At 41.2% G+C, this 25,213-nt stretch overlaps 1 protein-coding gene across 1 annotated transcript; it reads left to right on the forward strand.

Moving 5' to 3' along the window:
- The first annotated feature begins 228 nt into the window (after window positions 1-228).
- Window positions 229-12,794, forward strand: LOC145359711 (1-aminocyclopropane-1-carboxylate synthase-like protein 1). The gene is given in 8 exon segments (XM_080214488.1): window positions 229-292; window positions 1,096-1,258; window positions 2,656-2,739; window positions 5,103-5,148; window positions 5,676-5,740; window positions 6,499-6,573; window positions 6,657-6,802; window positions 12,622-12,794. Coding segments are annotated over 8 exon segments (816 nt in total).
- Window positions 12,795-25,213: the final 12,419 nt, after the last annotated feature.

Consider the following 25,213-nt stretch of genomic DNA (forward strand, 5'->3'; position numbering starts at 1 on the left):
AAATCATGTCAATAGTCCAGCAACCTTTGCGGATTATTGACTTCTACCTGAGCTCCACATGCACCTCGGCCCACATCTGTGTTGGGGTGAAAGATCTGAAACCCCCATTCAGGGCCCTGGGCTGGGTGGGGTAGGGGACAAAAGGGAATCGGTCATGAGGTCTGGGGAACTAATGCCTTCTTTTCCTCCATGACACAGCATTGAGGGTCCTCCTCAACTGACGTCAACATGAAGCACTTTTCCAGCAGTCATCAATGGAAGAGGATTCCAATTCGAGACAAATCTGAGACAAGTTAGTCATGGGTCTAAACATTTAATTGCAATGAAGGTGTTTAAACCCAATGTTCTAACATAAAAACTTGTAAACAGAAAATGTTAAGGTGCTTAAATATCTTCCTAACTATTGCAGCCCTTCACACTTTCCATCTCAGTGCAACTACAAATTCCTAACTTCACGTGACCTACCACTACATCTGTTACTCCCCAGAATGTGCATCAGGGGTGGAGGGGCCAGCTGGCCTCACACTATTCATAGTTGGCTTTATTTAGACTTGTTTTAGACCTGCATTTCTTCCCCTCAAATTGCTCACACAGACGATGTTCCCCTTCTTTGTCTTTGAAGTAATGGTGAACAGTGTCCAGAAGAGTCATACCCCAGAAGCCGTGTATCACTGTGCTGTTGAGAGTTATTGACTAATCCCATCTCCATTGCACATTATCAGGTCTGGAATAGCCTGATCCCTTATTGGCCCTGCTGTAAGAAATTGTCCGGAATGCATTTTATGAACTCATTTTCCAGCTGTCTTTGCCTGGAATTTGCATGTTGATTAAAGTCACTCACGATTTTTGCAGTACCTTTCCTCCTTGCCCCATTTATTTCTTCCTGTACACTCACTGTCCTAGTGTAACAGTTAGGAGGGGCTTATCACTGCTCCCACTGGTGACCCCTTACATTTTCTATTTCTTACCTCTACATCTTGTTCTTTCAAGCTAAGGTCATCTCACTGGTGTGTTAATTACATCCTTGATTACCAGAACTATCCCAATACTCCTCCTAGCTTCTGTCTCCAAAATTTTAAATCCCTGTATATTCAGGTCTCAACTTGCCATCCCTTTCTCACATCCTCGCCATCTTCGACTACCAGTTTTTCTTTATTCAGGGCATCAAAGTCAGAGCTTTAATCCTGATCAACCCTCACAATCTGTTAGGGGGCATTTACCCTGAACAGATACTGAAAGACCTAGAGTTTGCACATAGGTTTGAGTCCCAACACTGTTTGGGCTGCAACGTTTTCATATTGCAAATTTGAATACAAAATTAACTTTGGTATTTGCTTTACAGCACTGACCCCCAAACTGTATTTGCATGTGGACTTAAAGAAATTTATGGACAGACAGCTACAGTTTAAAATGTTTAAAACTAAAGTTTAGCACTCCAACTTTAATCTCTTGAATTACAAATGAAAGCATTTTGTGTGTGTTTCATGATACGACAAATTAAGCAGCAATTCTGCGGTGGAACATGCGTGCATCTTAAGTGTTAATTTTAAAGTTGAGATCAGATTAACTTAATGGCATGTTTCAACTTGCTGTACTATAGATATAGTTTTACACTTCACATTTTCCTCACACTTAGGGTGCATGTAGCCAGCTAAATTTTGGATACATAGCAACAGGAAGGGAGAATCTGAAGATGAGTCATCCTGCACAACTACCTGTTGATTCACTAACCAAATAGGTGGAGGTTTAGTTACATGTTACTATCTGATCTTTTGGTTGGAGAGCAGTTTGAGTGGTAGCACAAAGGTAGCTTGTATAAAATAAAGGCACTGTAAAAATTGCAATGTTACTGTATTTACCCAACAACATACCAAATGTTTCATGTATATAAGAAGGGGCTGCTGATAATTTATGACGGGTTAGGGTGAGGGGGAGCAAAACACTTCAAATTTCACGCATTTACTTTTCTGATATTTAAAACTGCTGCACAGTAATAAACTGGATGATTACTAAAGTCTTTTAGAGCATGCCAGGCTTCCACTGATCAGCAAGGGGGAAAAATATGAATAACACCATTTTGACTATTGCGGAGCAGTTCAGTTTGGCGTAATATTTGGAGGCTGATTTATTGCAATTCGTGAGATCAGGGTAGAAAATTGCACTTATTGTTTAGAATTTTTTTGGTTTATTAAGGCAAATTTGAAAAAAAATTAAAATAGTCTTGCAACCTTTTATTTTAGAAAATCTAGAACAGGATATTTGCCTATCATTTCAATTTAAAGAAATGTTAATCACTTTCAGGGAACACAGAGAACTGAAGTATCACTGGCCTAGCTCTTAACCGAAAAAGTTGTGTAACTTTGGTTGTAATGTTGCAAATAAGAATCAATAGCTCAACTGAATACAGATATTACGCTAATATAGTTGTATGTGAGTTTGCATGCACGTGTGTGAAAGTAAAAGCAGAAAATCCAGGTGGATTTTTAAAATCGGTAACTCAAATATTTGTGTTTCATTCAGGATACTGGGGTTCTGAGATATTTAGGGCAGGGAAGTAGGTTCAGCTCCTGACCCTTTGAAATTCAACTTGGTAAAAGATAAAGGAGTGTTAACTTTTGAATTGTCTATAAATTGCTTATGGTTTTTCATTTCTAGACACAATTTGCATGTAATAATGGATGAAATTTACATGCCGTCAATGTATGATGGCATCAACTTCACCAGTATTCTTAGCTTGAAGTATGTGAAGAACATTGTGTAGTTTGGAGTTAATTTAACCAAATTGGTACAGATTCCAAAAACTGTCCAGTGAGGAACAAAACTTTTATAGTACTATCTTTTTATTTTCAGAGAAATAAAATTCATAAGTGTTCAGCAGGATTAGGATCAAACAGCTAGATTCTTTTCTCCTTTCTTGATTTTCTAATGAAAATGGTTTCCATGGTAAATAAGATCAAAGAGATTGAACAGCTTGAGACCAGTTGACCCTCCTTGTTTTATGGGCTTTTGTGAACTGCTTTATGTGCACTCTATAGTCTGCTACCTCCCTCTGCTTCAAAAAGAAGTTAAACATTCCTTAAAAAATGCTACTGTTTTCTTCCTATAGCAAAGCATTCTATGTCCCTAGCAGCCTCAGGTTTTCCTAACCACTTTCCTTGTACTTAGTGATTGTTTTAAATAGATGACCTATTTTCACGAGCTCTCCAAATTTCTGATAATTGAAAGAAAATCTCTGGGAGGACATGAGGCAGATTAATGTATGGAAATTTTTAAAAAGTACTGTTGGACATCTGTTTAGAGAGCCCCTGGCACTCTGTTGTCCGGGCTCGCCCCCCCCCCACTATGACCTCACCGGAAAAGGTTCTCACTGGCAATGAATAGACATGTTCCCTTGAACGGGATGCAGTGGAACCAGAGACCATTGAGACCTCCTGTGGACGCTGAGGGCAAGGAAGGGAGTGCCCCTTGGGCAGTGTCACCCTGGCATGTGGGCCATGCCCATTAGGCAAGGAGGGGCAGGGCTAATGGGCACGCTGCAGCGATCAGTGGGGTGAGGGAGGGAACGAAGGCCCACTGCTACTGCGCAGCGATTGGTGGGGGGAGGGCAGCGGGGTCACGATCGATGGTGGAGAGAGGGGGTCCGTGATCGTCTAGGTGTTGGGAGTGGGTTGGCAGGGGCTATATCTCAGGCTGTGGGCTCCCATGATTGTGGGGGACAGAAGGGTGGGGTGGAGGGGGGGGGGAGCTGCTTCAGGCTGCCTGCAGAACTGTTAATAAACATATAGAGTATCAGAGGCCTGCACATGCACACTACTTCCCTCTGCAGACTTTTGGGTGCATTAAGCCCCACCTACATGCTGCTGCAGTGAGCCACAGAATTTTGCACACAGAGTTCATATGGGGAGGATCTAAAAACATCTCAAAAGCTTGGGTCTGAAATGATTTCCCAGCTTCAAATCCTCCCAGTGCTTAGACAACAAAAAGGTAAAATCATCCCCTCTGTTTCTCTGTGCCAGTGAAATGGTCACAGTACCTTGGGTCTGTTTTCATAATTATTTTCCCACCTTAGTACAATCCTGCTAAATGAGCATTTTATGCTCTCCAAGGCTTGAATACTCTATTTATAATGGAATCCTCAGAACTGCAGGTTACTTTAAATATGGTCAAAACAATGTTTTGAATAATATCTTTATTCTTGACCTCTGCGTATTTATAAAATTCAAATTGCTGTTTACCATCTTTATGGCTTTGTCTATCAAAATATACACTTGCACAGTATTATGTATCTGAACACTCTAGACTCATCCATTCACTTCATTGAATGAGCACTCCTGTTCCTCTTTTCAAAATGTTGTTACTTAAACACTAATCGACTCATGCATTTTGTTGCCCATTATCTTGCTATTATCTTACCACTATCCTGAATAATTGTGCAGTTTTTCTCACTTTTTTGCAGCATCAATAAATCCTGAGATTGCACTGCCTATGGCCACATCCAATTTATCTTAATATAATATAAACCAATGTTCAGCTAGCACCTTGATATGCCACCTCTAGCTTTTTTCCAGTCTGAACATCTGTTAACCCAAAATCTTTATTTCCTTCTCATCAACTAGCTGCTTATTCATGTTGCACATCTCAAAACCCATGAGCCTATATCTTTCTCATGAGTATCGTATGTGACATTTTACCGGGTGTGCTCTGAAAATCCAAATTCCACACACACATCTGTTTTATCCAATGCATCGATTGCTTAAAATCTGTCAAATATGTCTTCTATTTACCAAATCAATGTTGAATGTTCTTGATTATTTTTGAATGACAATGATTATTTTATCCATTTTTCCTATAATTAGAGGCAAATACAGATCTCTTACTGCCCCCTCCACAAGAGGTCTCAATGGCCTCTGGTTTCACCAGCAAGACCAAGGTGACTGCACCCCATTCATGGGAGCATGGCTATTCATTGCCGTTTACTGTTTACTTGCAATTAATCGGTGCATTGCTCTATTTGGAGAAACTAACTGAGTGTTATAAGAGTTCCTAAATATAGTTTTAGGGGTGAAGCAATCCTGATGTGGTACTAACTGTTTACTTTACAGTCAACCAGACCTGGAAAGAATATACTTTATGTGCGGATTTAGTAAGGTATGTTAGATTTTATTTAATAGTTGGCTATTTATTATTTATAATTATGCTGCAATAACTGTTGTATTGTAGACCATAGATCATAGAATCCCTACACTGCAGAAGGAGGCCATTCAGCCCATCAAGTCTGTAGTGACTCACAGAAAGAGCATTCCTATCAGGCCTGCCATGTCATTCTCGTAACCCCACACATTTATCGTGGCTAATCCCCCTTCATCACACATCTTTGAATTGTGGGAGGAAATCAGAGCACCAAAAGGAAACCCACACAGACATGGGGAGAATGTGCAAACGCCACATAGTCACACAAGGCTGGAATTGAACCTGGGTCCCTGGCACTGTGAGGCAGCTGTGCAAACCACTGTGCCATCATGCCACTCTTCTTTATTTTCTTCATTGAATTGATGCCCTTGTCTGATTTAATCTTGACTTTGTTCTGAAGTTGATATTTCGACTCTGCATTTGATCAATGTATTTATTTTATAAAGTATAATTTTATTCACCTTTTTATTGTCCTTCTACTGAAGGACTTTGCCATGTGTAGAATTTGAGTTGCAGTTCTGCATACAAGAAACAAAGAAATCCGTTCTGCTCTTACTTATGTGGCGAAAAACTGCAGCAGGCGACGGTGCAGAGGGACCTCGGGGTCCTTGTGCATGAGTCGCAAAAACCCAGCTTGCAGGTGCAGCAGGTGGTCAGGAAGGCGAATGGGATGCTGGCCTTCATAGCGAGGGGGATTGAATATAAAAGTAGGGAGGTCTTGCTGCAGCTGTATAGGGCATTGGTGACGCCGCAGCTGGAGTACTGTGCGCAGTTTTGGTCGCCGCACTTACGCAAGGATATTTTGGCCTTGGAGGGAGTGCAGAGGAGGTTTACTAGGCTGATGCCGGAGTTGAGGGGGTTGAGCTATGAGGAGAGGCTGAATAAACTAGGCTTGTACTCGTTAGAGTTTAGAAGAATGAGGGGAGATCTCATTGAGACGTATAAGATGATGAATGGGATGGATAGGATAGAGGTGGAGAGACTCTTCCCACTCAGAAAAGACAGTAGGACTAGGGGGCACAGCCTCAAGATAAAGGGGGGGCGGTTTAGAACGGAGTTGAGGAGGAACTTCTTCACTCAAAGGGTGGTGAATCTCTGGAATTCTCTGCCTGTTGAAGTGGTGGAGGCTGCCTCACTAAATATTTTTAAGACGCGGGTTGATGGGTTTTTGATAAGCGAAGGGTTATGGGGAGAGGGCGGGAATGTGGAACTGCGCCACAACAGATCAGCCATGATCTTATTGAATGGCGGGGCAGGCTCGAAGGACTAGATGGCCTACTCCTGCTCCTATTTCTTATGTTTTTATGTTCTTAATCAACTGGCCAGTTTCCATGGATGCCAAGGTGAAATTCAGTTCATTCTGAGTCAGCTAATTGCTGATAGAGATGTCAAATAAATTCATTAAGTAAAACATGCCTTTTCCCTTTTGGAAATGCACAAATATGCAATGCTTTGTTCTTTCGTATAGAATGGAGAGACAAAATGTTTCTGCCAACAAGCTGAAGACGTCTGAGAGATGGACATCGTATTATTGTTGATGGTTTAGTTGCACTTGGAATCCCAGATCTTTGAAGTTCAGCAGGTTTATTTGTTTGGGCAGACTTTAGAAAAAGTAAATATGAACATTTATTTCACTTACTTATTTTTGGATATTTTTAAATGAGTTGCTATGGACAAGGATATATATTGGGTAACCTGCAGCTTGCATCCAGCTTTTAAACTTGACTTTGCAATATCTATAGACAGAACATCACTGCTATCTTAACATAGTTCATTACTTCACTATTCCTTTCTATTTTCTGCTGCTGCTGCTCTTTATGACTGATTGTAGCTGCACAGTTGGAGAAATTGTGTGGGTGTGCGCAAGTGTCCTATGATAGCCTGGTGTCCCACCCTGGGTGTATCCTGCCTAACGCCCTGAGGTGAGTGTATTAGAACAAACATGGAGAAAAATTAAGGCATGAGATCACATAGGTAGCTCCCATGTGTGATGGGCTAATCAGTCTTTGATCTATTCTGTGAAAGGGAACTTTAGAGCATAGTGGGAGAAGAGACCCAGTTATGAGTTGGGGAAGAGCAAAAGAGTGCCATCCTGAACTAAGGAATTAATTTAAAAGTGCTAAAATGTGAAAGGCATATGAAAAAGATAACAAACTGTGTCATCCTAAACTTGTACTAGAAGAAACGGATCACTTTTGTTATATAACACATGAAAACATTTTGGACATACACAATGATTAAAATTGCACTGGCATTATGTAATTCTATGCTTAATTCCAATTTTAAACAACGCATAAGAATAGTACTGAAATTTGGAAGAAGCTGTTGTGCTTAAGATGTGTGGAAACCTGTCTACTTCAAGTAAGGTACATCCAAGACAGTGACTAACAAAGTCAGTTACCCAAAACAGAAATTGCATGAAGTGTATCTTTCTAAGATTGTACTTTTTAGCTTCCATGAAATTTTGCCAACTTTCAGCTGGGATGAAGTGCAAAATTGCTGATGTTTAGTAGTGTGAATCACATATCGGTTGCACTGTTTCCACTGCTGCTATGGAAGTCTACTGCCTTTTTGCTTGGGCACACTGTGCAACCAGTTATTTCACATAATCTGTGTGACATGCCTGCTTGAGAAGGGCACCTGGGTCTTCCCAGCATGTGCTGGAAGCTTAGGAGGAGCACTATCCAGTCTCCTCACAGCCTGTGATATCTGAATACCTAATTTGGGCCAAGCAGGTCCAGACAATGAATGTGTGCATCACTTGACAGGGAAGTAGCACTGAACTACAAGTTAGACTTTAAACCTCACCTATTTAAAGGGCAAGAAACTTAGCTTGTAGGTAAGGTAATTTTAAAGAACTTCTGTAATTACAAAACATTTGGAAAATGATTGGATGTTTTTGGAGTATTATAATGAGTTCCTGGGTTTACCAGTTTGTGTTCACACATCCTCAAAGAGACGGCAAAGTATTAGCTGATCTAGCCACATAAAGGCTGCAACAGGATTGGGGGTAACAGTGGCAACGTCCTTGGGCCTGTAGCACAATGGGCAAATGGGGCAGAGGCTGTATAGAGGCAAGCTCTGTAGTATCCTCTGCCAACTTGGAGACAGACAACTCTATGCTCTGAGAAGTCAGAAAATGTAACCACTATCTTGCTGTGCATGCTCATTCAGCACTGTCCTGTCCAACTGTCCAATTGAGGTCCTCACCTAAGTCTTCTGCAGTAGAACCTCGCAGTTTGGAGAGCTGATAAATAAACCAAATATCCCAGCCTGCCTGCAACTCACTTGTGCCAGGTGATTCACCACCAATCCCAATTCTAAACTAGAGTTCAAGTTAAATGAAACGTCAGTGTCTGAGTTGGTGGTTGAAGCGTTGTATCAAATATGGCTTTTTCGTCATGCTGTGCTAGTTGCTTTTTCTCTTTCCCTTCTTGGGCTGCAGCAGCTGGGTGGGTCACAGTTCTTGGGTGACAGAAAGAAAAAAATCAGAAGGGAAAGTTGATGGGAGATAAGGTGGGAAAGAAGATATCCATGGTCAGATCATCAACATTTTGCTCATCATACCAGATGGTAGGATAAGGGCAAGCTCGGATTTAAGAGACATTTGTTGAGAGATGTTGTCATCCTCAGTGATCTCAATGCCATTTGATGCATTGTTGCAAGCAGCACCATGAGGCTGAGAGCCATTTCAACAAAAGGGTTCAAAAGATGTGGGTGTGCTTCTCCTCTGCCCATTCTGATCTGCTGCCTTCTATTGTATCTGCTGTTATGGAATCCTCACTCTGTCCTGTTCTTAAGCAGTATCATTCAGTACTGTTACTCTTTAAGAAGAGCAAGTTGGCTGCACCATCTGCTATTGTTGCAAGACTGATTCCCCACTGAGCACAGAGGCTGTGTGGCAGATGCTCTGCTTTGTGCTACAATCATGGTAATGAGATGGCAGCACCAAACTTGCATGCTGTCCACCTCCAACAGAACTGACGGGACAGATCATAAATCGTAATTCTGTGATTGAAACGGGGTAAGCTAATTTTTAGCCTGAAATGCCCTGAATGCTGTTCATATTGCTAACACAAAAATCATTGATCTTTATGTTAGCATCTCCTCCATAAGAGATGAAATGTATTAACAGTACAATGAGGAGGGGAAGATTGCAAACAGAAAATATCAGAATTACAGTAATTTCATATATATTGGATTACTTGTCATAAATTGATTACTTTAAACGCTTTTCAATTCCAGCCTCCCGGGCTGTCTAGATCGACTATAGTTTGCCTACCACCGCAACAGGTCCACAGCAGACACCATCTCCCTGGCCCTGCACTCAACGCTGGAACACCAAGATAACAAAGACACGATTGTCAGACTCCTGCTTATTGATTACAGCTCAGCCTTCAACACTATTATTCCTATGAAACTCATCTCCAAACTCTGTGGCCTAGGCCTGGGCTTCTCCCTCTGCGACTGGATCCTGAACTTCCGAACCCACAGACCACAATCAGTAAGGTTAGGCATAGAGCACCTTCTCCACGATCATCCTCAATATCAATGCCCCACAAGTCTGCATTGTCCCGACTATGCTCCTTATACACCTATGACTGTGTGGCCAAATTCCCCTCCAATTTGATTTTCAAGTTTGCTGACGACACCACCATAAGTTGGTCGGGTCTCAAACAATGATGAGATAGAGTGCAGGAATGAAGTAGAGAATCTGATGGACTGATGCAGCAACAATAATCTTTCCCTCAATGTCGACAAAACATAAGAGATTGTCATTGACTTCAGAAAGCGTAAAGGAGAACATGCCCCTGTCTACATCAATGGGGACGAAGTAGAAAGGGTCGAGAGCTTCAAGTTTTTAGGTGTCCAGATCACCAACAACTTGGCCTGGTCCCCCCAAGGTGACACTATATTTAAGAAAGCCCACCAACGCCTCTACTTTCCATCACACAAACCAGCCTCCCATCTGTCTACACTTCCCGCTGCCTCAACAAAGCAGCCAGCATAATTAAGGACCCCATGCACCCTGGACATTCTCTTTTCCACCTTCTTTGGGAAAAAGTTACAGAAGTCCAAAGTCACATACCAGCCGACTCGAGAACAGCTTCTTCCCTGCTGCTGTCAGACATTTGAAAGGATTTGCATTAAGTTGATCTTTCCCTACACCCTAGCTGTGACTGTAACACTACATTCGGCACTCTCTCGTTTCCTTCTCTATGAACGGTATGTTTTGTCTGTATAGTGCGCAAGAAACAATAATTTTCACTATGTTAATACATGTGACAATGATAAATCAAAGCAAACCATTTAGAAAATAGCCTATGTCTTCATTCTTCCTACTACAACCTCACACCACCACGCTTCCTCAACAATAGCTGTCCCTCTACAACTTTTCATTATATACATTAATGATCTGGAAGATGGAACTGAGGGCATGGTTGCAAAATTTGCAGATAATCTGCAAATTTTGCAACCATGCCCTCAGTTCCATCTTCCAGATCATTAATGTATGTTAGCGCGAGTGGGCGAAATGACCACTACGAACTCAGGGTGTAGCTCAATAGGGGCACAGCTTTATTTTCTTTTACGTCGACGGAGGTGCAGTCAGGACATACAATTGGACTGTCCCGAAAGCATACTGCCCGTCCCTCACAGCAGGCTATAGTTAAACCTGAACTTCGGTGCAGTATGTGATTCAAATGCGAATACTTTATTTACAGTATTTGACCTTAGCCACCCTGTCTCGATGTTTCCAAGTGTTGAGGAAATTGTTTTAGGTGTGTGTTAATTGTTTTGTCTGATTGATTATTTAATAGTCTAGAATCTCTGGGGTTTGAACCATAGGTGTGTCATTGATCTCAAAAGAGGTTTTGAGGGGCCAGGAATGTTTCCTTAACTATGCTAATTTTAGGTGTCTCCATGGGTTGTTTGACTGTTTTAAAGGTGCTGATTTTGATGGGGTGGAGATTTAGTTCCTGCTGGTGCCATCCTGTCCAGCTTCCCTTATGTGCTAGCCCTCATTTGCATTCTAAAAGCATGCTCTTGCCTACTGATTGGTGTCTGTTACTTTGTGATTCTTGGTGGAGGGCTCTGAGGGTAGCTTTAGTTTGCTTCCATTTTGTGTGCCCAATTTCATGAAATTTGTTGTCCGATAACAATGTATATAGTGAAAAGTTGTGATTGCCTTCAGTATTCTCTGCTCTGGTGAAAACAACCCAGGTCTCACCAACTTCTCTTCATAACTTAAATGTTCCATTCTAGACAACATCCTGGTGAATCTCCTCTGCAACTACTCCAGTCCAATCACATCCTTCCTATAATGTGGTGACCAGAACTACACACAGCACTCTAACTGTGGCCTCACCAAATTTCCATACAACTCTAACATGACCTCCCTGCTTTTGTCATCTATGTCTTGATTGATAAAGGCAAGTGTCCTGGATGCCTTTTTCACCACTCAACATTCATAAATGAAGAACTGCAATATTTGACCTCTTCCAAGAAGCATGGTTGTGTCTCTTCTGGGTTTTTGGTCTTAGCCTCCTGGATTACCTTCAGACTGTATGTGCAAGTCTAAGCTTCAGCAGTGCACAGGTTTGCCAAAGTACTGCTGCAATGGAAGATTTGGGCTGACCTTGCAGAATACTGCTGTCCTGTGAGGGTGTCTTTCATTGCAGCGCTGGCAAAGTTGGCTCTGGACAATTCAGAGATCTTTTTTCCCTGACTTTGGAATGCCTCTGCATCTTTGTGAGCTGATAAGCTGGACTGAGGTAAAAGCAAAATAATGTGGATGTTGTAAATCTGAAAACAAAACCCAGCAAAAGCTGGGAACAGTCAGGTCTGGCAGCATCTATGAAGAGAAAAAACAGAGTACATGTTTTGAATCTGTATGGCTTCAGAGCTCACGTTATGGTTAGTTTCTTCAGGATCATCATAGTAAAACCAGCATTTTCTTTGAGAAGCAGCTACCTTCCATGGAAGGTTTAACTTCTACCTGATATTAATTCAATATTGCAGGTAGCCAGAATAAGCAGGCTACATTGGTCCACCTACTATCTTCATTAATGCATGTCTCTTGCATTGCATTGGTAATGGTCATAATGGCTAAAGGGCCAACTTCATCCATTTACCAAATTTCAAAGAATTCAGCTAGATTATTTTATAAGAAAAAATCTTTTCCAGAAGTCAAGTTGTGAAATTCTAGTGCCTGTTCTTTCTCAAGATAGCATATAAAGTGTTTCTAATTATCTTTTTGAACAACTTTCTTCTAATTGAGGTCAGGTTAATGGACTTACAATTTCCTGGCTCTGATCTGTTTGCCTTTGTTTTGAGGATTCTCTGGTAAATAAAAGGAACACATTGAGATACAGCAAATATTAAATGTCGTTCAAAGAGTTGAATTTAAGTCTATGCTTTTCTGATTTGCAGGGATTCAGAGGCTGAAGGTGATATTGCAGGCATATGCATCAGAAGCAATTCCTTTGAATAATCTGAATGAGGTGGTTCCATCTGTGGATCCTGTTGGGATACATTCAGTAAGTGATTTTTCAGATAATACAGTACAATTGTTAAAAAGAACCTCAGAAGCTCATGCACAATGAATCTTGATGGTTAATATGACTACTTTTTCTTCTGCTACATGTTAAGGAATAATACTTTAGAATGAAAATAAGCACCTGTGCACGAACAGATTTTGTAACAATATGAATATTTTTTCACCTTCCCTAGCTAAACAATTAGAATATTATTTGTTTCGGATCTATTGTAGGTAGAATGGAATATGTGCCTGGATATTGATTGGAAATATGTCAGCATGAATGACAATAAATGTGAATACTATTATAGTGTATTTTCCCATTGGCATTGTTGTTGCATCAGTATCACTTTATTTTCAACTGGTAAATACCGGGATCAACATAACATTTACAGGAAAATACATTCAGTGTTACTGATGTAAACAGTGGAGCTGAGTTGGGTTTGACTTGTTTCTAACTTTTAGAAAGGAACAATGATTTAGAGATTTGAAGATTTGCCTCCTTTGAAAATTAACATTTTTCAGTTTTATTCTAGTTTTGAACCTGTGGTCTGTGCAGCAGGAATATGTAAATAATGTGAATTATAAACAAACTGTTTAGTATTGTGTTCTTGTATTAAATTATTTTATTTTAAATGTTTGAAATAATACATAGTTTTGCTTTACTTTTGGGAAAGGTTGTATTATAACTTGCTTGAGCTCTTCTTAAAGAATTGTAAACTATTTCTTAAAGCATGGACTGAGAAAGACCATTACATGAAATCGTTAAATAGAAGATGGAGAGTTTGCAATGTCGTGGATGATATTGAATTGCTACCCAATCCCAGACTCAACGCTGATCACACTGGCTTCACAGTGCTGGTAATATGAGGCAAGAAACCAGGTGTGAAACCGGATTTTTGCTTCTCTTGTTATCATACTGGCTCACCATGCCGATTGGCCAATGGGATGAACTAGTAAGATTGCCCTCAAGTTCTTTGTCATAGAGAATGGTGTCAATCCATCTGATTATTCTGTTCCCCCCCACCTCCCCATATTGAAATGGCTTCGTGCTCTGCGGTACCATTGCCACTTTTCTCAGCTACCCTGATGTCTCCACTCTCAGCCAAACAAGCTGGATAATGCAAAGGTCAAGGTTATTGCACTCCTACATAAGAACATAAGAAATAGGAGCAGGAGTAGGCCATCTAGTCCTTCGAGTCTGCCCCGCCATTCAATAAGATCACGGCTGATCTGAAGTGGATCAGTTCCACTTTCCCGCTTTCTCTCTATAACCCTAAATTCCTCTGTCTATCAAAAACCTATCTGCCCGTGACTTAAATATATTTAGCCATGTAGCCTCCACCACTTCAACGGGCAGAGAATTCCAGAGATTCACCACCCTTTGAGTGAAGAAGTTCCTCCTCAACTCTGATCTAAACTGCTCCCCCCTTATCTTGAGGCTGTGCCCGCTAGTCCTGCTATCCTTTCTAAGCGGGAAGAATCTCTCTACCTCTACCCTATCCATCCCCTTCATTAGCTTATACGTTTCTATAAGATCCCCCCTCATCCTTCTAAACTCCAACAAGTACAGACCCAGTCTATTTAGTCTCTCTTCATAGGCCAACCCCTCATCTCCGGTATCAGCCTAGTGAACCTTCTCTGCACTCCCTCTAAGGCCAATATATCCTTGTGCAAGTGTGGCGACCAAAACTGCACACAGTACTCCAGCTGCGGCCTCACCAGTACCCTGTACAGTTGCAGCAAGACCTCCCTACTTTTATATTCAATCCCCCTCGCTATGAAGGCCAACATTCCATTCGCCTTCTTGATCACCTGCTGCACCTGCAGGCTGGGTTTTTGCGATTCGAGAACAAGGACCCCCAGGTCCCTCTGCACCGTAGCATGCTGCAGCTTTTTGCCTTTTAAATAATAATCCCCCCTACTGTTATTTCTACCAAAGTGGATAACCTCACACTTGCTAACATTATACTCCATCTGCCAGGTCCTCGCCCACTCACTCAGCCTATCCAGATCTCTCTGCAGACTTTCCACAACCTCCACACAATTTGCTTTTCCACTCGTCTTCGTGTCACTCCTGCCCTTTGGGACCCCTTACCTGCCTTACTTGCAGTCACACCTTCCTGTTGCTAATAACTGGGAGGCACAGTGGCACAGGGGTTAGTTCTGCTGCCTCACAGCGCCTGCGATCCAGGTTCAATTCCAACCTGGAGTGACTGTGTGGAGTTTACATGTTCTCCCTGTGTCTGCATGGGTGCTCTGGTTTCTTCCCACAGTCCAAATGTGTGCGTGTTAGGTTGATTGACCATGCTAAATCGTCCCTTAGTGTCAGGGAGATTAGCAGAGTAAATACATGAGTTTATGGGGGTAGGGCTTAAGTGGGACTGTTGTCTTTGCAGGCTGGATTGGTCAAATTGGCTCCTACACTTTAGTGAATCTATATCAGAATATCCTATTGTAAGGGGTGAGACAAATTCCTGGAATAAAATGCCCAGGTAACTTTCCCCCTTCTTGAAGTGCCATGATATCTGCAGCTCAACCTCCAGCTCAATATTTCATGCCTGTCTGTCACCACTTCACAGCTCAGCATCAGTAACTCTTGGCACTCGTTCTGCATTATATTGTGGTTGAATGTTCACCCTTTCCACAGGGTAGTATCTAATTGTCTGGTCATTCCACCTCCCTCTTTGGAGCTGGCAGCAGCCTCTTCCTGTTGATGTCTTCTGGCTTCCAGCTGCTCGTGGGACTGGCATTTATGGCCTTTCTGTGTGAGGGTGCCCTCCCATCTTCTATTTTCCTTCACACAAAACACTATACACCCTTCTCCAATATAAAGTTCCTCCTGACACTTGGGTACTTGAGTCAATAGGAGCACAAATAGGACACAAAGAGTCACAAGGCGCTCATTTCTTTCAAGAGGAATCTTGTGAAGCAGGTGCACAAGTTCATTCTTGTTGGTAAATCCAACTCTGTGATATCTGTACTCTTCTGATTTTTCCTTTCCAGAAGGAAGTATGTTAAAAATCATGCTGATGTTCAATGTGAGGGTGTCCCAAAATCCAGAAGGGTAACTTGGAACACCAATTCCTAGTGGTGTATATTTTCAATTAGGCATACTGGAAGGAAGAATAGTCCAGTTGTTTTGTGATCAACGAATTAAGTATGTTTATTAACTTAAAAGAAAAAACACACAAGGAAGACTATAATACACTAAACCAGTACACTTAACTACACTGATTGCTATACACAAACATGAAATTACCCCTTTGTTCCCAACTTCCCATATTTCCTGTACTCTGAGACACTGCTTATGTCAACATCCATTATTATATAACAGAGTTAAATCCAGCAGATATTTGCCACAGGCAAGTTATTTGATCATGTTTGGGAAAACCTTCTTCAGTTTCAGTGAAGGTATAATCTCAGTTCGGGTTTTAGATTTTAACTGGCTGCTCTTTTCAAATAACTGGTTTTCAGATGAGACCTTTTTCTGCAGCTGGGTTTGGCTGTGTTGGAAATAATCTCTATTGGTCCCTTTCTCCAGTTATTGTGCTATCCAAGTTTGTTTTTATACCCCATTGTATTCCCCTAGTCACACAGGCAAACAGTTGCTTTTTCACTGGTATGCTGATTCACCCACCAAAACATCCCTTCACACAGTTGCCCTTATCAATTCCTCTTTTTACTTTATCCAAATTTCATTTCTTAATCTTAATTTTCCCCACTGCTTAATATGTATAGACAACTTGCAGTTCTTTGAGATCTTGCTTTCCGGCTTGCTGGGTCTTACTCTGGTAACAAGGTCAACGTCATATCAGTAGAGTTCTCAGACATCAAAAGCAGTATGTCACTCTAGGCGTTCACACGCATGTATGTTCCAAGTCTCAAACTTTACAGTTGGTGTCTTTTGTGTATTTCAACCACAGATATGGCTATCCAATTGGCAGATGTGAAGCAGAGTATGTTCAAGGTACCTTTTCTAGCCCCCTTCCCCATAAGGGGTGAGCAGAGTAGATCCTAAAGAGGGCTGCTCAGTCGCAGTTACTGTTGCTGACAGGCACCTCGTTTCGTCCGAGCGCTAGACAATATTTTTGTAGATGAGGATAGTGCAGTTGATGTAGTTTATATGGATTTCAGCAAAGACTTTGACAAGGTCTCACATGGGAGACTTGTAAAGAAGGTAAATGTATATGGGATACAGGATAATTTGATAAAGTGGATTCAAAATTGGCTCAGCTGTAGGAATCAAAGGGTGAACACAAAAGGCTGCTTTAGTGACTGGAAGCTGATATCCAGTGGCATAACGCAGGCATCTGTGTTGGGTCTCCTATTGTTCATCATTTATATAAATGACATAGGTGACTATGTGGGGGTAGGATTAGTAAATTTGCGGATGATACCAAGATTAGCTGGGTGGTTAACAGTGAGACTGAGTGTCTTAGGTGAAAGAAGATACAGACAGAATGGTCAAATGGGCAGGTGGAATTGAACCCTGAAAAGTGTGAGGTGATATACTTTGAAAGGAGTAGTTTGACAAGGAAATATTCAATGCAGGAAACTAGGAATTTCTGTGGAACAAAGGGACCTTGGTGTGTTTGTCCAGAGATTTTTGAAGGCAGAATGGTGTGAGTAGGATGGTGATAAAGGCATATGGGACACTTGCCTTTATAAATCGAGGCATAGATTACAAAAGCAGGAAAGTCATGTCTGAATTGTGTAGAACTTTGGTGAGGCCACAGCTAGAGTACTGTGTGTAGTTCTGATTGCTACATTACAGGAAGGATGTGATTGAACTGGAGGAGGCTCACCAGGATGCTGCCTAGGATGGAACATTTAAGTTATGAAAAGAGGTTGGGGAGGCTTGGGTTGTTTTCATTGGAGCAGAGAAGACTGAGGGGCAACCTAATTGAGGTGTACACGATTATGAGGGACATGGACAGAGTGGATAAGTAGTAGCTGTTATCCTTAGTTGAAGGGGCAATCACAAGGGGACACAGCTTCAAGGTGAGGGGCAGGAGGTTCAGGGGGGATGTGAGAAAATCTTTTTTACCCATAGGGTGATGGTTTGAAATGTGCTGCCTGGGAGGATGGTAGAGGTAGGTTGCCTCATATCCTTTAAAAAGTACCTGGATAAGCAATTGACATGTCATAACATTCAGGGCTCTGGGTCAAGTGCTGGCCTATGGGATTAGGTAGGAGTTCAGGTGTTTCTAATGTGTCAGTGTGGACTTGATGGGCTGAAGGACCTCTTCTGCACTGTAGGATTCAATGATTGATCCTTTCTTGCTCATTGCCCAGGCTCTGTGGTGAGGATGAGGGGAGGGAACTTTAGGACCAGAAAGATTTTGCAGCATACCTCATTATCAGTGTTTAGATATATTTATCTTGTAATTTAATATGGCCCATAGTAACTACTGCATTAGTTACCCAGTTCACTATGTGAATGTGATGGAAGCAGCTTATTTGCTATTTACTTTTCTACAATGCCAGCTGTGGCACAGCTTGAAGCAGCCTTGTCTTTGCAAGAGACAAGTTACCATTCAGGACTAGGGCACAAAAATCAAGGCTGACTCTCCAGTGCAGTGCTGAGATTAGGAAACTCACAAATCAGTCCTGATGTCTCTGATATCACTGGTCTAATACTACACTTACTGGCGTCCATTAGCCATTGGGAAATCTCTAGATGGTAAGCTAATAGTAAAAGTACATGACGAAAGATTAGCGAGTTTCTTCAGACTGGTCTTTATTTCTTTGATAGAAACTAGCCAACAAAGCTATAGGCCCTGATATCCCAGGAGATTATTCCTGCTGTAATGTTGGTGGAACCCTCTGGAAAGGGGAGAGTAATTTCTCTGAGGGTCCCACTAATGTCCACTAAACAGTTCTGCAGCAAAGTTCTTACAATTTTCACTTTTTATACAAAGCCCACACTCAGATCATCAGGGAATTGTTACAGCACAGAAGGAGGCCATTTGGCCCACTGTGTCTGCATTAGCTGTTTAAAGGAGCAATTAGCAATTCACCTAGTGACACTCTCCCACCTCCCCATAACCCTACATATTCTTCCCTTATGGTAACAACCTAATTCCCTTTGGGATGTCTTAACTGAAACTGTCTTCACCACACTCGCAATGCATTCCAGACCCCAACCATTCGTTGTGTGAACAAGTTTTCCCTCATGTTGCTATTGCTTCTTTTATCAATTACTTCAAATCTGTGCTATGTCATTCTTGATGTTTTCACGAGTGGGAACAATTTCTCTCTGGCTATTCTGTCCAGACTCCTCGTGATATTGAATACATCTATCAAATCTTCTCTTCTCCAAGGAACAGTGCCAACTTTTGCAATCTATCTTTGTAACTGAGGCCTCTAATTCCTGGAAACATGCTCATGAATCTTTTCTGTACTCTGTACAATATCTTCACATCTTTCCTAAAGTGCAATGCAAAGAACTGGATCCAATACTCTGAACCAATGCCTAATAACCAAAATTTTTATTTGTGGGACATGGGTTTCACTGGTTGGCCAACATTTATTATCCAGCCCTAATTGCCCTTGGTGGGCAGATGAGAGCCAACCACATTGCTGCAGCTCTGGAGTCACATGTAGGCCAGACCAGGTAAGGACAGCAGATTTCCTTCCCTAAAGGACATTAGTGAACCAGATGGGTTTTTCTAACAATCATCATCAATAGATTCTTAATTCCAGATGCTTTATATTGAAATCAAATTCCACCATTTACCGTGGCAGGATTTGAACCCAGGACCCCAGAACATTAGCTATGTTTCTGAATTAATAGTCTAGCGATAATGCCACTAGGCCATTGCCCGCCCTAATTAATGTTAATCTACATCAGATGCTGACAGGCCGGCTCTCAGTTAAACATGTCTTCTATTTTTATTTAGATTTCCAACATTTGGAATTTTAAAGTGTTCTTTTTAGGAAGTATTTTCCAACTCTGTACTCCCAGCAGGGAGCTTTAACTATTGACTGAGAAAAACATAAATTGAAAAATTACCTCTTACCTGCCTACTTACTTTCTACCACTGGGTGGTGCAGATGTGCTTTTGAACAGGTTTCAGCAGCAACAACACCTTGTGTTTAAATGGCCATGTTTGCTGCTTTCGCACAGTTATAAGTGTGGCCATCATCTTTAGAGGGGATAATGTACAGCAAGTGCAGTGATTACACATCCTGGAATTACAAGTGTTACAGCACCTGAAGCAGGATCTGTCAAAGATAGTTTCCTCTATCCCACTTGACTTTTTTCACACTTTTCTTGCCTTTTTTTCCCCCTTTGTCTAGTTGTTGCAACATATCTGTGGCGTGGAAGGGATGGTGTGCAATTGAACCATCATCTGCCTGCCTGTTGGTGTTGGGAGAAACAAGTCCCACTGTGTTTCACAGGTGTATTGAGACAAAATTGAATGCAGATTTACATAAAGCAATGTTAGTAGATAGTAAAAACTTCATCAAAGAGGTTGGTTTTAAGAAGTGCCCTAAATGAAGAAAGAGCAGTAGTGAGGTGGATGCATTTAGTTTAGGGTGTATGCAACTGAAGATACAATGGAGGAGTAATTAAAAAATAAAGAATAATTAAAATCTAGAGCTAGATGAGTGCAGATGATTAGAAAGGTGCCACGATTGGAGGAATGAAAGTGGAGGTGCAGGATGGATGAACAAGCTGACCATGACACCATTGGCACAGGAAGCCATTCAAGTGGAGGGAGTTGATGGAAATGTAATGGTAGTAGGGAACAGTGTAGTTAGGGTGATTGACACAGTTCTCTGTAGGCAAGAATGTGAGTCCAGATGACTGTGCTGCCTGCCCCATGCCAGTGTTCTGGACATTGGCTTGGAGCTGGGGATGAACCTGCAGTGGAAAGGAGAAGGTCCAGTTGTCCTGGTCCATGTAGTGTTAGGGACCAGATGAGAAACTCCAAGGTGTATGATGAAGTTAACCTAGACCCCAACTATTTTTGACTTTGGCATAAGGTGTTCCACTCCAGATCTATTGACTCATAGGAAGTTTTTATTAAAACAAACTTCATTTAATAACACAGTTAAATATAACAAAAAGAATGAGCATAACATCTACCAACTGAAATACTCAAACATGACAAGATATAAATCTTAATTGCTAGCAATTTCTACTAGTTCCAATTTAAGCAACAACCCCAAGATGTAAACTCCTCTTCAAACTCAGTTAGCAAGTCACACTGGTTTATGTGAATTCCAGTCCTTCAGTCTTTTGATCCCTCTGGACAGAGAAACAGACACACCATCTTCTGACCCATAGACAGCAACCTCCAAAGGAAAACCTCTCTTCACACAGCAGAACTCCTGAGAGAGAGAGAGAGAGAGAGAGAGAGAAGGGGGGAGAAAACAGCTCGTGCCTCTGGAGAGAGATATCACTTTACTAACAGGCCCCAGCTTTTAATTTCCAGAGGGAAAGAGAGAGAGAAGAGCTGTTGCTGCGTTTCAATTCAAACAGCAACTGCCTGCTTTTATCCCCCTCTGTAAGCATAGTTCCACCCACTCATGATTTTCTTCTTGTCAATCAACTTAATCAAACCCTACTCAGAAAACCCCAGGGGACAACCCTAACTTACTAAAATTACACAAACTCAGATTAAAACAAACATTCCAATAATTAGGGGCACTTCACCTTCTGCATGCTCAGCATGTGAATTATCAATTGTAGATAATTGGCACCGTAATCAGAGTTGAGGAATAAAAAGCCCCTTCAGAATAACATGAAACAAATACATTTCTTATAGGCACTGTATTGTTACAGTGGTATCAATAACATAGATAGGAATAGGAAAGAGGTCCTGCATATGGGACTAAATTAAAAAGAAAAATTTCATAATGCGTGAGCAAATTTGCATTGGGTAAGTAAGTTTATAGGGATGAATGTGTGGCTGAACGACTGGTGTGGGAGAAATGGGTTTTAATTCATGGGCTAGTGGCAATACTGGAGAAAGAGGGAGCTGTATTGTTAGAATGGGCTTCACCTAAACTGTGCTGGGATTGGTACTCTGGCAAATTGTATAACTAGGGTGATAGACAGAGATTTATGCTAAATAGTGGGGGGAAAGGATTGAGTATGAGGAGATGTAACAAAACAAAGGGTAACAACAAGGCCCTGGAGCAGGGTAGCAACTGTGCTAAAGATGATGTAGGAAGGGATAGAAAGTACAAATTCAAGAGTGCTCCAACAGATAAGACCAGGATATGCAAAAATGATAATAAGATTGAGTTAAAGGCTCTACACCTAGAAATGTGCAGCATTTGCAACAAAATGGATGAATTGTTAGCGCAGCTAGAAATAAATATGTATGATCTAATATCCACCTCAGAGATCTGGTTGCAGGGGGACCAAGACTGGGACCTGAATGTAGAAGGATATTTCACATTTCTACGAGATCAGAAGTTGGAAAAGCTAGGTGGGGTAACTCTGTTAATTAAGATGTTTTTAGTACAGTGCTGAGAGATGACCTTAGAAAGAGCAAAAGGTAAGGGGTCACATGTTGGATGAGTTTATAGACCCCTAACACTAATTGCACCATAGACAGAGTACACAGGAAGAAATAAATGGCTTGTAAGAAAGGTATTGCAATAATCATTGGTGACTTTAATTCACATATAGATCGGACAAATCAGATTGGCAGAGGCAGCCTGGTAAGTGAGTTCATAGAGTTTATCTGGAACAATTTCTAAAAGTGATGAGTAATGGTCAATGACATACGAATAATCAATAATCTCACTGTAAAGGGGCCTTTAGATGACAAAAATCACAACAATATAGAATTTTATCTTCAGTTTTATGGGGGTGAATTGTGGGTCTAAGACTAGAACTAGCTAAAGTGAATGGGAAACTAGATTAAAAGGCAGACAATACAGATATAGTGACACTTTTAAGGAGATATTTAATAACTCTCAGCAAAATGTATCCCAGTGAGAAAGACTCCTTGAGAAGGATGTATCAGCATCGGCTGAATAAAGAAGTGAAGGATCAGTTGTTTGGTAGTACACAATTTCAGTATTGCTGAAAAAGCTGTCATGCTGTCGAATGTTAGATTTTGGAAAAGTCCCAATGGATTGGAAAATAGCTAATGTAACACCTTTATTCAAGAAATGAGGAAGACAGAAGGCAGGAAACCACAAGCGAGTTAGCTGAACATCTGTCGTAGAGAAATTGCAATAATCCATTATTAATGAAATTATAGCAGGACACTAAGAAAATCACAATATGATTAGATAGATACAACATGGCTACAGTGAAAGGGGAAATCATGTTTAACTAATTTATTGGAGATTTTTGCGGAAGTAATAAGCAAGTTAGAAAAAGAGGAACTTGTAGATATGATTTCCAAAAGGCATTTGACAAGGTGCCACACCAAAGACTACACAAGAGAACATGGTGTAGGGAGTAAAGATTGATTAGGAAGCAGAGAGTAGGGATAAATGGGTATCTTTCGGGTTGGCAGGTTGTAACTTGTAGGTCGCCACAGGCTTCAACAGTTTACAATCTACATCAATTATTTGGATAAAAGGAACAAATATATGGTAGCTAAATTTGCTGATTACACCAAGAAAGATAGGAAAACAAGTTGTCAAATGGAGGTAAAGAGTTTGCAAATGGGTATAGATAGATTAAGCGAGGGGACAAAAAATTGGTGCATGGAGTATAAGGCAGAAAAATTTGAACTGGTCCACTTTAGCAAGAAAAATAGAAAATCAGAATATTATTTAAATGGAGATTACTGAACTCTGATACAGTGGGATCTGGGCATCCTGGTACATGCCTCATAAGAAGTTAGTAGTAGATACAGCAAATGATTAGGAATGCAAATAAAATGTTGGCATTTTATTGCAAGGGGAATGGAATCGAAAGTAAGGAAGTTTTACTACAGCTGTACAGGGCACTTGTGAAACCATATCTGAAATACTGCTCTGAATTTTACTGTCCCGCTGTCTTGGGAATCGAAGCGGGCAAAGGGTGGACCATGGAAAAGTTCTGTTAACCTTGGGCAGGATTTTCCAGTTTCAAGACGTGTGAGGCTAGAAATTCCCATCCTCTGTGCACAGTTTTGGTCCCTTTATTTGAAAAAAAAATTGGAAAAAGTACAGAGAAGATTCACTTGACTCATTCCTTGGGATGAAAGGCTCATCCTATGAAGAAAGGTTGAAAAGGTAGGGCCTTTATCCTGTTTAGGAGAATGAACGATGATCTTGCTGAAACATCTTGAGAAGACTTTATACAATTGGGTATTGGAGGGATGTTTCCATTTATAGGGAAGACAAGGACTAGGGGACAGAATTTAAGAATAAGAAACTTCCTTTTTAAGATTAAAATTAGAAGATTTTTTCACTAAAGGTTGTTACTGTGGAATTCTCTTCATCAGAGAACTGTTGAGGCTGGTTCATTGAACTTATTCAAGACAGCACTGTGATCGATCTTCATGGTTGCAGGGTTCTGGTTCCTTATCCAAGGTGTCCAAGGTAAAAAGCGGACCTCTAGGACTGTATTCTCAGGATTACTCCCTGTGCCACGTGCTAGTGAGGCTAGGAATAGGAAGATGGTGCAGCTCAACACATGGCTAAACAGCTGATTTAGGAGGGAGGGTTTCAGATGTCTGGATCAGGGCTGGGATCTAAATATCCAAGGATATGTGTCCTGCCGGAAGGACAGGCAGATGAGCAAAGTTGTTGCATTGTTAGTAAGGAATTAAGTTAAATCGATAGCAAGAAGCAATATAGGATCGGAAGGTATAGAATCTCTGTGTGTAGAGTTGAGGAATTGCAAAGGTAAAAAGACCCTGATGGGAGTTACGTACAGGCCCTCTGGCAGTTGTCAGGATATGAGGCAGAAAAAGGCAATATTACAATAATCGTGGGGGACTTCAATATGCAGGTGGTCAGGGAAAATCAGGTAGGTAGTGGATCCCAAGAAAAGGAATTTGTGGAACGTCTAAAGGATGTTTTTTTGGAGCAGCTTATGACAGAGCTGACTAAGAACAGGCAATCCTGGATTTGGTGATGCATACTGAGGCAGACTTGATTAGGGAACTTAAGATGAAGAAACCCTTAGGGAGCAGTGACCACAAATGATAGAATTTACCCTGCAGTTTGAGAGAGAGAAGCTGGAATCAGATGTAATGGTATTATAATTAAATAAAGTTAATTACAAAGGCACGAGGGAGGAGCGGGCCAGAATTGATTGGAAAGGGAACCAAGCATGGAAGACAGTGGAACAAGCAATGGCAGGAGTTTTTGAGGGTTATTTGGGAGACACAACAGAAATTCATCCCAAGAGGAGGGAACATGCTAAGTGGAGGATGAAGCATCCATGGCTGACGAGGGAAGTCAAGGACAGGATAAAAGCAAAAGAAAAAGCATACAAAGTGGAGAGGATTAGTGGCAAGCCAGAGGATTGGGAAGCCATTAAAAGCAAGCCGAGGACAACTAAAACAACAAAAA

The sequence above is a fragment of the Carcharhinus amblyrhynchos genome, chromosome 2 (assembly GCF_965287045.1).
Source record: "Carcharhinus amblyrhynchos chromosome 2, sCarAmb.v2.hapA, whole genome shotgun sequence".
Classification (NCBI taxonomy): domain Eukaryota; kingdom Metazoa; phylum Chordata; class Chondrichthyes; order Carcharhiniformes; family Carcharhinidae; genus Carcharhinus; species Carcharhinus amblyrhynchos.